Below are 14,787 nucleotides of genomic sequence, written 5' to 3' on the forward strand. Positions count from 1 at the left end.
CAACAACAACCTCATAACAACAACAAACTAAACACAACAACAACAAACTAAACACAACAACAAAGTAAACACAACAAACTAATCACAACAACAATAAAGTAAACAACAACAACCTCATAACAGCAAACTAAACATAACAACAACAACAAACTAAACACAACAACAACAAATTAAACACAACAACAACAACAACAAACTAAACACAACAACAACAACAACAAACTAAACACAACAACAACAACAACAAACTAAACACAACAACAACAACAAACTAAACACAACAACAACAACAAACTAAACACAACAACAACCTCATTATTCGTGGAAGCTACGAACCGGGTGTTCGATTCCCGGCTCAAGACCACCAGCAACAATTTCCCGAACCGGTCCTGGGCCTCCCCTAGGTCGACTCAGCCTCCTCAAATGAGTACCTGGTGCGGTGTGTAGTAAACATCGCCACTGGGGAGACAAAGGCGGCCGGGCGTGGTGCTGGCCACCCACCCCCTCGTGTGCCGTTCCGGCCTTCACAGGTGCTCGCTAACAGCACTTGCCCCTACAGTCTGTTAAGGCTACACGGGGGACCTTTGTCTTTGTCTGTGCACGCGCGCACGCGCGCGCCTTTGTGAGCGCGTCAAAGACCTCAGTCCCACCTGCTGGAAGCTTTCACCCCCCCACCACCACCACCACCATAATTAAATAAATAAAGGAGTCGTGGGGGGTGGTGGTGGTGACGATGGTGGTCCTGGTTGGGTGGTTGGTGGTGGTGGTGATGGTGGTGGTGGTGATGATGGTGATAGTGGTGGTGATGGCACCATAGACTCAACACTGCACCATAGACTCAGCACTGCACCATAGTCTCAACACTGCACCATAGACTCAGCACTGCACCATAGACTCAACACTGCACCATAGACTCAGCACTGCACCATAGACTCAACACTGCCACCCATAGACTCAGCACTGCACCATAGACTCAACACTGCACCATAGACTCAACACTGCACCATAGACTCAACACTGCACCATAGACTCAACACTGCACCATAGACTCAACACTGCACCATAGACTCAACACTGCACCATAGACTCAGCACTGCACCATAGACTCAACACTGCACCATAGACTCAGCACTGCACCATAGACTCAACACTGCACCATAGACTCAACACTGCCCATAGACTCAACACTGCTCATAGACTCAACACTGCACCATAGACTCAGCACTGCACCATAGACTCAACACTGCACCATAGACTCAACACTGCACCATAGACTCAACACTGCACCATAGACTCAACACTGCACCATAGACTCAACACTGCACCATAGACTCAACACTGCACCATAGACTCAACACTGCCCATAGACTCAACACTGCACCATAGACTCAACACTGCACCATAGACTCAGCACTGCACCATAGACTCAACACTGCACCATAGACTCAGCACTGCACCATAGACTCAACACTGCACCATAGACTCAACACTGCACCATAGACTCAACACTGCACCACAGACTCAACACTGCACCACAGACTCAACACTGCCTATAGACTCAACACTGCACCATAGACTCAGCACTGCACCATAGACTCAACACTGCACCACAGACTCAACACCACCCATAGACTCAACACTGCGTTGTGTGTCGTGTTGTGTGTCGTGTTGTGTGTCGTGTTGTGTGTCGCTACTGATCATGGTGTGATGACAAAGCGCTTGGCAGCTCTTCCCATCCCTGCAGTCTAAGCAGAGGTCCCGATGGAAAACGACTCCGACAAGCGCGCCACCACCGCCACCGCCGCCGTTGTTGTTGTTTGTTGTTGTTGTTGTTTGTTGTTGTTGTTGTTTGGTTGTGTGTACCTCCCGTGACGACAAGTGCTGGAACACGTCCAGGAGTTCCACGCCGTGCGTCACCATGGTGACCGTCTCGAAGGCCGAGCTGATGAGGTTCTGCATCATCACCTCAAGCTCCTTGATGGACGCTCGAAAGCTGAGCGCACACACAAGGAGGGGTGACACACGGTCACACACACACCACCACCACCACAACAACAACAACCGACTGAGATGACTGAGATGAATGGCAGATGCACCACACATACAAAGATAAAGATCCCCCGTTTAGCCTTAACAGACTGTAGGGGCAAGTGCTGTTAGCGAGCACCTATGAAGGCCGGAATGGCACACGAGGGGGTGGGTGGCCAGCACCACGCCCGACCGCCTTTGTTTCCCTAGTGGCGATGTTTACACACCGCACCAGGTACTCATTTCAGGCTGAATCGACCTAGGGGAGGCCCGGGACCGGTTCAGATAATCTTCACCGGTGTTGGCCATGAGCGGGAATCGAACCCGGGTCGCCAGGTTCATAGCGCAGCGCGCTAACCACTACACTACCGCTCCCCACACACATACACACACATACACATACACACACACACCACACACACAACAACAACAACTATTGTTTTCTCGGGTGTTATATTTGTGTAAACAACAACAACAAACAACAAGATCATGATTTCGAGAGCCCATCAATTACGGAGACGCTGTGGGGGGTTTTGTGTTCCTTAAATAGATAAATAAATAAACATGACTAAGCCAGACTGACACTCACTCACTCACACTCACTCATACACTCACTCACACGCTCACTCACACACTCACTCACACACATTAACACACACTCACACACTCACTCACACGCTCACTCACTCACACACTCACAACAACAAACCGCCATTCGCCACTAAGTGGCGGTGACGTCACCACGACGCATGTGCCAGGCTAAGTGCACGTTGAGGCCACGTGAAGTGTCGAACGCCCGCTGGCAGGAGGTCACGGGGCAGACCCAGCAGGTGCCACGGGTCGACTGACCGAGATGACCGAGATGACTGGCTGATGCACCACCTGTGCCCCCTACTGTGCCAACTTGCTGTGCTTTAGCCACCCGGCGCTCCGCTCGTTGTTGTGAGCGTCGCTCCTCCGCCCTCCGTTGTTGTTGACGAGCCTCCTCCACAGAGGCCGATCTTGACAACGCTGGTACCATTCATTGGCAAGTCCACTCAGCTCCACATCCTCCTGTACCACATCACCCCATCTCTTCTCTAGCCCGTGCCGCGCCCATTTAGCCCTCTCGATCCGGCCTAACAAAAGCTGTTTAGGCATGCGGTGGCTGGGCATGCGGGCTACATGACCCAGCCAACACAGCCTTGCCTGCCGGAGGAGCTCACCGATGGAACTTTGTCCAGATCTTTCAAGCATTTGTGAGCTCCTCACACAATCCAACCTGGTTAAACCCAGGATTGATCATAGGCAGGCCAGCCTAAATGTTTCTAACCGGTGAAGATGTTCCATTAGGGGGGTCCACGTTTCGCAAGCGTAGAGAAGGAAGGGAATGACTGTGGCTGAGAAGACCTGAAGCTTCGTGCAGAACGACAGTCCAGGTAGCTTCCACACAGCGTTACACAACCGATGAAAAGATAATGCCACTCGACTGATTCGGAGTGAGACCTCTGCTGTTAAACTGGAGCCGGTCATGAGCACGCTGCCCAGGTATGGGAAACTCTCCACTCTCTCCACAACTGCCCCATCACCGATTGGGAGTTGTGTGGGTGGAGTGTCCCATGGTACAAAATACCCAGGCAGGTGCTTAGTTTTGGTGGGGCTGATGGTAAGGCCCCACCTCTTAGTGGCAAGCTCCAGGTTCAGCAGCAGCGCCTCCAACTCCTCTCCTCTGAGTGAGCAGCAATTGCCAAATCATCGGCATACATAACGTGGTTGAGCAATAGGGAGCCATCCCTTGACCGCACCCGGGCATCGATCAGCCTCCCATTGTATATGTACCAGATGGAAATTCCTACGGTACAGATATTGAAGGCTTTACGAACTACGTGGTCGAAATAGATGTTAAATAATATGGGAGCCAGAGGACATCCCTGTCGCACCCCAAGGTGTACAGGGAATGGCTCTGACTCCCGGCCACGTAGTTTTACCCGGGTCCGCTCACCATCATGAAGGTCCTTAATGATCGTGAGCAGAGGGTCAGGGACTTCGAAAGCACGAAAAACTGCCCAGAGCCCATGTCTACTGATGGTATCGTAGGCCTTGACCAGGTCAATAAAGCAGAGATGTAGGTCTTGTTGGAATTCCCTACACCTCTGCTGTAGCAGACGGACAGAAAATATGGCATCTGTGCAGGACCGCCCTTTCCTGAAACCGCATTGGGGCTCCGCAAGCCTCTCCTCAGCGTGCCTGGCAAGGCGATGTTGAATAATCCTTGCCAGGATGTTTCCCGACACACATGCATACACACACACGCATAAACACACACACATACGCACACACACACACACGGATACACACACGCATACACACACATACGCATACACACACACACAGATACACACACGCATAAACACACATACGCATACACACACACACACACGGATACACACAGACGGACACACACACGCGCAAACATACAGACGCACACACACGCAAACACACAACAACAACCGCCATTCACCACTAAGTGGCGGTGACGTCACCACGGCGCTTGCGCCAGGCTAGGTGCACCTTGGCTCACACAGACAAACTCGCTCTGACCGCAGTGCTGCCCAACAAAACAAAAGACAAAGCTCCCACCCCGTGTAGCCTCAACAGACTGCTGGGGCAAGTGCTGTCAGCGAGCAGCACCTGTGGTGTGGGTGGGGGTGGCCAACGCCACGCCCCACCCCTACGCTACCTTACGCGCGCAAGCACACACACACGCACGCACACACACGCTTACACACACACGCATGCACACACACGCACGCACACACACGCTTACACACACACGCATGCACACACACACGCATGCACACACACGCATACACACACACGCGCGCACACACATGCATACACACACACGCATACACACACACGCATGCACACACACACACGCACACACACACACACGCTTACACACACACGCATGCACACACACGCATACACACACACGCTTACACACACACGCATACACACACACGCATACACACACACGCATGCACACACACACACGCACACACACACACACGCTTACACACACACGCACGCACACACACGCTTACACACACACGCATACACACACACGCATACACACACGCATGCACACACACGCACACACACACACACGCTTACACACACACGCATACACACACACGCACACACACACACACGCATATACACACACGCATGCACACACACGCATACACACACACACGCGCGCACACACATGCGCGTACACGCACGCTCACGCACGCACACATACGCACACACACACACACATACGCACACACACGCTTACACACACACGCATACACACACACGCACGCACGGACACGCATACACACACACACACACGCACGGGCAGGCACGGTCACGCACACACACACACGCGCACGCGCCCACACACACGCGCATGCACACACACACGGGCAGGCACGGTCACGAACAAACACACGCGCACGCACGGTCACGCACACGCATACACACACACGCACGCACAGACACACACATGCACACACACACACACGCACACAGAGACACACACGCACGCACGGTCACGCACACGCATACACGCACGCACAGACACACACATGCACACACACACACACACACGCACACAGAGACACACACACACGCACGCACACATACACGCACACGCGCACACACACACACGCATCACTACGCAGGCAAGGCATGCAGGGAATGGTGTTTAGAATGCGTGGGGGGGGGGTTAGAGAACTCGACTCGCCTCGCCTTGACGGGCAACGGGGCACAATGGGCCCAGCAGTCGACAATGGCTGCTAATGGAGGGCGGGGGGCGGAGGTTGTGGTTGTGGGTGAGGTGTTTGGTGGTTGGTTGGTTGGTGGTGGTGGTGAGGTTGTAGGGAGCGGTGGTGCAGCGGTCAGCGCCAAGCTGCGCCTTCGAACCCGGCGACCCGGGTTCGATCCCCGTTCTCACGGCCGACGCCGGCGACGATTATCCGAACCGGTCGCGGGCCTCCCCTAGGTCGACTCAGCCTCGAATGAGTCACCCGGTGCTGTGCGCAGTGGTGTTGGCCACCCACCCCCTCGTGTGCCGTGCCGGCCTTCATAGGTGCTACTCGCTAACCGCACTTGCCCCAACAGTCTGTCAAGGCTATACGGGGGGCCTTTATCTTTGCCTTTGGTGGTCCTGATGGTGATAGTGGTGGTCATGATTGTGGTGGTGGTGATGATTGTGGTGTTGGTGTTGACAACGGTGGTAACGATGGTGATGGTGGTGGTGGTTTTGATGGAAGCAGTGGTGATGGAGGTGGTGGTGATGATGATGGTGGTGGTGATGATGATGATGGTGGTGATGGCAGCAGTGATGATGAAGGTGGTGGTGGTGATGATGGTGGTGATCATGATGATGGTGGTGGTGGTGATGGCAGCAGTGATGATGGAGGTGGTGGTGATGATGATGGTGGTGATGGCAGCAGTGGTGATGGGAGTTGTGTTGATGATGATGGTGGTGGTGGTGGTGATGGCAGCAGTGTTGATGGTGGTGGTGGTGATGATGATGATGGTGGTGGTGATGGCAGCAGCAGTGTTGATGGTGGTGGTGCTGGTGATGATGGCTATACGGGGCATCTTTGCCTTGACGCATACCACCCACTCTCCCTCCCCCCGGGGCTCGAGTTAAGTGTTAACTGCTCGATCTGACGTTGTACAGGAATTCCAAGCATCTGCCGCGTTGTTATTGTAGCGCAAAAAAAACCACCACCACACGAAGCTGATTTCATTAAGCCGAGCGAAGTGACTCACGTATCCCCCCTTGCACTGCTGCTATTATTAGCATCGTGATCATCACGATGACCGATTATCGTTGTTGTTGCTGTTATTATTATTAACCGCGCTCGCTCCTACGCCCGGCAGGAGAAATATTCCTCGCGACTTTCACAGGGAGGTCGTGACGGCAAGGAGGGGTGGGCGATGTGATTTGGTCATTTAGTGGCAATGGGGATTTTTTTTTTAAAATCCTTTATTATATTAAGTTCACTTGCTTGCGCGCTTACGACCGTGCAAATCTTTCGGTCGTTTTTTAACCCACTTCCCGTGATCCAATCGAGCTGACATTTTGCACACAGACTCGTTGTGCGTGACAATTTATTTTCGTGAAAATTTTTTTCCAAAATTTTACACTTTTTAGGATTTTTTTTTTATATTTAATTACCAATTGCTTAATGGTGGCAGGCAATCATCTGACCCATAGGTGGCAGCCATCTCAAGCCAGAGGACGAGAGGACTCTAGCCGCCACGCATATAAAGGATTTATAGTGAAAAACTTTGTTTTTACGGGTTAATTTTTTGACCGATCACATTGCACGGTAGGGGAGGGGGGAGGTTATTTTTTGTTGATGAGCGAGAGATCACACAAACTCCACTCACTCACACTCACTCTGTAGCACAGGGAGAGAGAGACACGAACTCCACTCACTCACTCACACTCACTCTGTAGAACAGGGAGGGAGAAAACACAAACTCCACTCACTCACACTCACTCACTCACACTAATGATGGTATCATAGGCCTTGATCAGGTCAATAAAGCAGAGATGTAGGTCTTGTCTTGTTGGAATTCCCTACACCTCTGCTGTAGCAGACGGACAGAAAATATGGCATCTGTGCTGGACTGCCCTTTCCTGAAACCGCATTGGGGCTCAGCAAGCCTCTCCTCAGCGTGCCTAGCAAGGCGATGTTGAATAATCCTTGCCAGGACCTTTCCCCGCACACTGAGGAGTGAGATGCCCCTGTAGTTGTTACAGTCTGTGCGGTCCCCCTTCTTAAAGAGGGGGACCACCAGGGCATCCTTCCAATCCTGCTTAACCCGTCCAGTGGTCCAGACTGTTGTTATGATGTCATATAGGGTAGTCGGTACACAAACGCCACCCTCCCTCAACGTTTCGCTTGGGAGATCATCTCTGCCCGGTGCCTTTCCTGGTCTCAGACTCTGGAACGCCTTCAATATTTCCTCAACAGATGGCAACTCAGCCAGCCACTCACAGGGGGTGACCTCTTCCAATATTTGAGGCACCGCAGCCTCAGCAGGGTCATCCCCACTTTGTGCCACGATGTTTTCTAGGTTGAGGAATTTCCCCTCCCCCAACACCTCACAGAAATGCTCAGCAAATCTGCAAACCTGTTCCTGGGGGTCGGAGATTGGATCACCGTTTTTTCCCGCTAATGATGGTAATAGGTGTGGCGCTGCAGGTTCCTTTATTTATGGAGTTAAAGAGCGATTTGTGATCGCGGGCCATTGAGGCAGACTCCATCTCCTCAGCAACCCGCGTCCACCACCCATCCTTGCAGCGCCTCACGGCTCTCCGAAACTCCGAGCGAAGGCTGCGGTAAGCCTCCTCATTCACTGACGTGGGATGCTGTAGCCGATGAGAGTGGGCCTGTCGCTTTTTTTCAGACAGCCTGAACACCTCCTCTGTCAGCCAGGGTCTCTGGGGAGGTCTGGACCGTGTACCCAAAGCAGCCATTGCAGCTGCATGAGCCACAGTCCTAAACCTCGCCAATTTCCCCTCGGCATCAAGAGGAGTGGGGGACGATGTCTTCCACAGCCGCAAGCGATGATTAAATTCTCGCTTGCAACTTTCATTAGCTAGGTGAGACCAGGCCACTATGGGTTTGAATAGGGTCCTGGGTATACACCCACCACCGGAGTGGAAGAATGGCAGGCGCATCTTACAGATGAAAAGTCGATGGTCAGTGGGCAGATCAGCTCCACGGTAGGTCCTGGTGTCAAGGACATGGGCCCGCATTCGCTGCTCCATCAATACGTAGTCCAGCAGATGTTCTTGCTTGGACCCGGCATGCATCCATGATGTTGTGTGGATGCGCCGATGCCGGAAGAGCGTGTTGGTAATTAAAAGCCCATGGGTTGCACAAAAAATCTAGCAGCCTCCTACCGTTGTTATTGAGCTGATCTGGCCCATGCCTTCCAATCACTCCAGACCAGGTGCCAGCATCATGACCAACTCGGGCATTGGAGTCACCAAACAAGATGACTCTATCCCGAGGGGCCACTTTAGCCAGCACCTGTGACAGGAGGTCATAGAAGGCATCTGACTCATTGGCGTTGCCTACATCCCTCCACAGATGTTCCTCTTCGGTGAGGGTATAAGTAACCACGACCACCACTCACCTCTGGTTGATGGGAAGGCGAGCCCAAAGTAGCCTGTGGCTTACAGCTTCCCACACCTCACCGCCACGCTCCCACTCCCCATTCATTCTTTTGTTCAGAAGAAGAGCCACTCCCTGTTGTTTGACAGTCTCCTGCCCCGAGTGGAGGACTGTCCACCCCTCATGGTGGCAGGAGCCAGAGCCGGTCCATCGGACCTCCTGAATACCGCAGAGATCCAGGCGGTACCGGTCCAGCTCCCGACAGAGGAGTGGCAGCCTCTCCTCCGCAGTGAGCGTTCAAACATTCCACGTGGCCACACGTCGTGGCTTGTCGTTGTTTCTGGAGGAGCCCCGAGGGTAAAGATTCAGTCTCCTGGCTCCGCCAAATGTGGTTTGGCCAGGAGACGTCATAGACGCCTGTCCCCCCCGGGGCCTCCGGCACAAGCTTAATTAAAGTTATAAATCGTGGTTTAGTGGTAATTAATTGAAGGTGGAGGGTTTAACAGCCCCTCGCACCCACCCAGAGCCCCCATTTGGCCGTTGTGGTGGTTCGGGGGAATGGCCAATCGGAATTGGCCCTCCCCCCATGGCACTGCCCACGACAGCGTTGCCATCCGGTAGGGGGTTATTTTTGCCGGACCAGACACACAAAGATCTCCCGTGTAGCCTTGACAGACTGTAGGGGCAAGTGCTGTTAGCGAGGACCTATGAAGGCCGGCACGGCACACGAGGGGGTGGGTGGCCAGCACAACGCCCGGCCGCCTTTGTCTCCCCAGTGGCGATGTTTACACATCGCACCAGGTACTCATTTGAGGCTGAGTCGAGCTAAGGGAGGCCCAGGACCGGTTCAGATAATCGTCGCTGGTGTTGGCCGTGAGCGGGAATCGAACCCGGGTCACCGGGTTCGTAGCGCAGCGCGCTAAAACCGCTACTACACTACCACCCCCCCTCACACACACACAGACACACACACAGACACACACACAGACACACACGCACACACAGACACACACACAGACACACACACAGACACACGCGTACACACACACACACAAACACACACACATAGACACACACACACACACTACTGCCCCCCACACAGACACACACACAGACAAACACACACAAACACACACACACAGACACACACAGACACACACGCACACACATACACAGACACACACACAGACACACACAAACACACACACACATACACAGACACACACAAACACACACATAGACACACACACACATACGCACACACAGACACACACATACACAGACACACACGCGCACACACAGAGCCTTGCCACGTGTGCCAGACACGAAGCGGGCTCGCTCACTCGCTCGCTTGAGCCCTGGACAGGATAATCTGACGGACAACGTGTAATCTTCACGGTATTGGTTTTTCTCCAGCTACCCCCCACCCCATCTCTCTCCCACACTCTCTCCCCCACTTGTCCCTCTTTCTCTCCCCCTCTCTCTCTCGGAGGAGGATGAGAAAGAGTGGGAGAGAGAGAGAGAAAGCCTTTAGCCTTCATTACGTGTTCGTCGGTGGCTGCTGCTGCTGCTGCTGGAGGCAACAGCGCACGACCCTTTGGCTCAACACACACGCACGGGCACACGCACGTGGGTATTGGTGTGTGTGTGTGGGTATGAGTGTGTGTGTGAGTGTATGTGGGTGTGTGTGAGTGTGTGAGTGAGTGTATGTGGGTGTGTGAGTGAGTGTGTGAGTGTGTGTGTGAGTGAGTGAGTGAGCGTGTGTGTGTGTGTGTGAGTGTGTGAGTGAGTGAGTGTGTGAGTGAGTGTGTGTGTGAGTGTATGTGGGTGTGTGTGAGTGTGTGAGTGAGTGTGTGAGTGTGTGTGTGAGTGAGCGTGTGTGAGTGTGTGAGTGAGTGTGTGAGTGTGTGAGTGAGTGTGTGAGTGTGTAAGTGAGTGTGTGAGCGAGTGTGTGAATGAGTGAGTGTGTGAGTGAGTGTGTGTGTGAGTGTATGTGGGTGTGTGTGAGTGTATGTGGGTGTGTGTGAGTGTGTGAGTGAGTGTGTGAGTGTGTGTGTGAGTGAGTGAGCGTGTGTGTGTGTGAGTGTGTGAGTGAGTGTGTGAGTGTGTGAGTGTGTGAGTGAGTGTGTGAGTGTGCGAGTGAGTGTGTGAGCGAGTGTGTGAATGAGTGAGTGTGTGAGTGAGTGTGTGTGTGAGTGTATGTGGGTGTGTGTGAGTGTATATGGGTGTGTGTGAGTGTGTGAGTGAGTGTGTGTGTGAGTGAGCGTGTGTGTGTGTGTGAGTGTGTGAATGAGTGAGTGTGTGAGTGAGTGTGTGTGTGAGTGTATGTGGGTGTGTGTGAGTGTGTGAGTGAGTGTGTGTGTGAGTGAGTGAGCGTGTGTGTGTGTGTGAGTGTGTGAGTGAGTGTGTGAGTGTGTGAGTGAGTGTGAGTGTGTGAGTGAGTGTGTGAGCGAGTGTGTGAATGAGTGAGTGTGTGAGTGAGTGTGTGAATGAGTGTATGAGTGAGTGTGTGATTGAGTGTGAGTGAGTGTGTGAGTGTGTGAGTGAGTGTGTGTTAGTGTGTGGGTGAGTGTGTGAGTGAGTGTGTGAGTGAGTGTGTGAGTGTGTGAGTGAGTGTGTGTGAGTGTGTGTGGGTGAGTGTGTGAGTGAGTGTGTGAGTGAGTGTGTGAGTGAGTGTGTGTGAGTGAGTGTGAGTGTGTGAGTGAGTGTGTGAGTGTGTGAGTGTGTGAGTGAGTGTGTGAGTGAGTGTGTGTGTGTGAGTGAGTATGTGAGTGAGTGAGTATGTGAGTGAGTGTGTGAGCGAGTGTGTGAATGAGTGAGTGTGTGAATGAGTGTATGAGTGAGTGTGTGATTGAGTGTGAGTGTGTGAGTGTGTGAGTGAGTGAGTGTGTGAGTGAGTGTGTGAGTGCGTGTGTGAGTGTGTGAGTGCGTGTGTGAGTGTGTGAGTGAGTGAGTGTGTGAGTGAGTGAGTGTGTGAGTGAGTGTGTGAGAGTGTGTGAGTGAGTGTGTGAGTGCGTGTGTGAGTGCGTGAGTGAGTGTGTGAGTGAGTGTGTGGCAGTCCGGCTTAGTCATGTTTATTTATTTATCTATTTAAAGAACACCAAAACCCCCACAGCGTCTCCGTAATTGACACTGCATTGACGGGCTCTCGAAATAATCTTCTTGTTGTCTGTTGTTGTTGTTTACACCAATATAACACCCGAGAAAACAATGGCTATTGTTGTTGTTGTTGATTTTTGGCCTGCCCGGACCCCCCCCCAGATGGACATCAAGTTTTGGAAGCATCTTCTTGGTTCTTTCGGTAAAGTCACGTAGAAGGGAAGTAATAAAATAATAAAAATAAAACATAATAAAACAATTCTCACGACGTTTCGGCCACAACGCAAGCAGCCGTCCTCAGGCGAAGAATGAGAACATTATCAAGCTAGGAGCTTATATAGGTGTAGCGAGGAGGAGCGCCTTAACAAAAGAATGTGCATATGAAGAGGAATTTAGCATACCAATGGGCAATGCGTAGGAGGTGGGCGGAGGGGTTTCAAAGTCCCATTATGCCCATGCATTATGCAGGATCAACAGCACCACGGGGGGGCGCAAGGAACAGCGTTAATAAAGGGAAGGAATGTTAATGATATGTAGCTGCATTTAACAAACAACCACGTAGAAAACCAAAGTAAAAACTACATAAAAAACTAAAATATAAACTGATACTTACTATACTCTACAATAAGCTGAGTTACTAACAACAAATAATAAATTACAATTCTACGTCGTAAGAAGTATATAATATACTTCCATCTAAACTTTATTCTCTTAGCATATACAGTACTATATACTGCCATAGATAAACCCAACATTAAATTATATATTTTGGAAGCAACCAAAGAGTTCAAGGGGACCCCCTCCCCACCAACTCGCCACCCCCCCCCCCCACCTACGCAGGCATCGTCAGGGGTCGGGATCGAACCCACGATCTCCCGTATACCAGGCGAGGTAGTTAACATCTCCTAGCCACCGTGATGATGATGATGAGAAAGAGAGACACGCAAACTCCAATATACAGCAGCAGGCATCGTCAGGATCTGGATCAAACCCACCTACCTCCTGTAGACCAGGCGAGGTAGTCAACATCTCCTAGCCACCATGATGATGATGAGAGAGAGAGAGACACGCAAACTCCAAATATACAGTAGCAGGAATTGTCATGGTCGGGATCGAACCCACCAACCTCCCGTACACCAGGCGAGGTAGTCAACATCTCCTAGCCACCGTGATGATGATGAGAGAGAGAGACGCAGACTCCAAATCTACAGCAGCAGCAGGCGTCGTCAGGGTCGGGATCGAACCCACGACCTCCCGTATACCAGGCGAGGTAGTCAACATCTCCTAGCCACAAGCCATCTCCAATCGCCGATGGGGGTGGAGGGGTGAACTGAAAGAAGGGTTTGAGGGGGGGGGTTGAGTGGTGTCTCAACGCGATGGTGGTGGGGAGAGGGGTCCTTTGTGATGATGGCCGGACGGAGGGAGGAAGGGAGGGGTAGGTGGTCAGATCGGCTCTTAGCGTTGGAGCTAAGAGACGATCCTATTCAATTCCACCACCCCCACCTTGCTCCTACCACTGCTCCCTCCCTCCCTCGCTCAGCTCAGCTCCCTCTCTCCACACTCAGTGTTTGTTCACCAAATTCCCGATGTTATTATCTCACCACGACAGCACAGCGAGCCTCCACACAGCCCTGCCGTGGTCATGGATACCGACCACAGCTGTACTGTGGACGCACACGCGCAGAACCAGCCCCCCACCACACTCACTCACCCCGTGTAGAGCGACCACTGCTACCATCATCACCATCATCACCACAATCATGACCACCACTGCTGTCATCACCACCATCACCACCACAATCATCACCACCACCACAATCATGACCACCACCACCACTGCTACCATCATCACCATCACAACCACCACCATCATCACCATCACCACCACCATCACCACAATCATGACCACCACCACCACTGCTGTCATCACCACCATCACCACCACCATCACCATCACCACCACCATCACCACAATCATGACCACCACCACTGCTACCATCATCACCATCACAACCACCACCATCATCACCACCACCATCACCACAATCATGACCACCACCACCACTGCTGTCATCACCACCATCACCACCATCACCACCATCACCATCACCACCACAATCATGACCACCACCACCACTGCTGCCATCACCACCACCATCACCACCATCACCACCATCACCATCACCACCACCATCACCACAATCATGACCACCATCACCATCACTGCTGCCATCACCACCACCATCATCACCACAATCATGTCCACCACTACCACTGCTACCATCACCACCACCGTTGCAGCCATAAAAAAAGATCCCCCGTGTAGCCTTAACAGACTGTAGGGGCAAGTGCTGTTAGCGAGCACCTATGAAGCCCGGCACGGCACACGAGGGGGTGGGTGGCCAGCACCACGCCCGACCGCCTTTGTCTCCCCAGTGGCGATGTTTACACACCTCACCAGGTACTCATTTGAGGCTGAGTCGACCTA

The 14,787-nt window shown here is 52.4% G+C and overlaps 1 protein-coding gene across 1 annotated transcript in view; it reads right to left on the minus strand.

The window, feature by feature from the left end:
• Positions 1-1,697: 1,697 nt before the first annotated feature.
• Positions 1,698-14,787, minus strand: part of LOC144952414 (dynein axonemal heavy chain 2-like) — a 139,082-nt gene continuing 125,992 nt past the window's right edge. Inside the window, exons 8-9 of the mRNA XM_078882810.1 lie at positions 1,864-1,993; positions 1,698-1,745 (exon numbers count right to left, since the gene is read on the minus strand). Of these exons, the coding sequence (XP_078738936.1) occupies positions 1,698-1,745; positions 1,864-1,993 (178 nt within the window). The remainder of the gene's footprint in view (positions 1,746-1,863; positions 1,994-14,787) is intronic.

The sequence above is a fragment of the Lampetra fluviatilis genome, chromosome 67 (genome assembly GCF_964198595.1).
Source record: "Lampetra fluviatilis chromosome 67, kcLamFluv1.1, whole genome shotgun sequence".
Taxonomy (NCBI): domain Eukaryota; kingdom Metazoa; phylum Chordata; class Hyperoartia; order Petromyzontiformes; family Petromyzontidae; genus Lampetra; species Lampetra fluviatilis.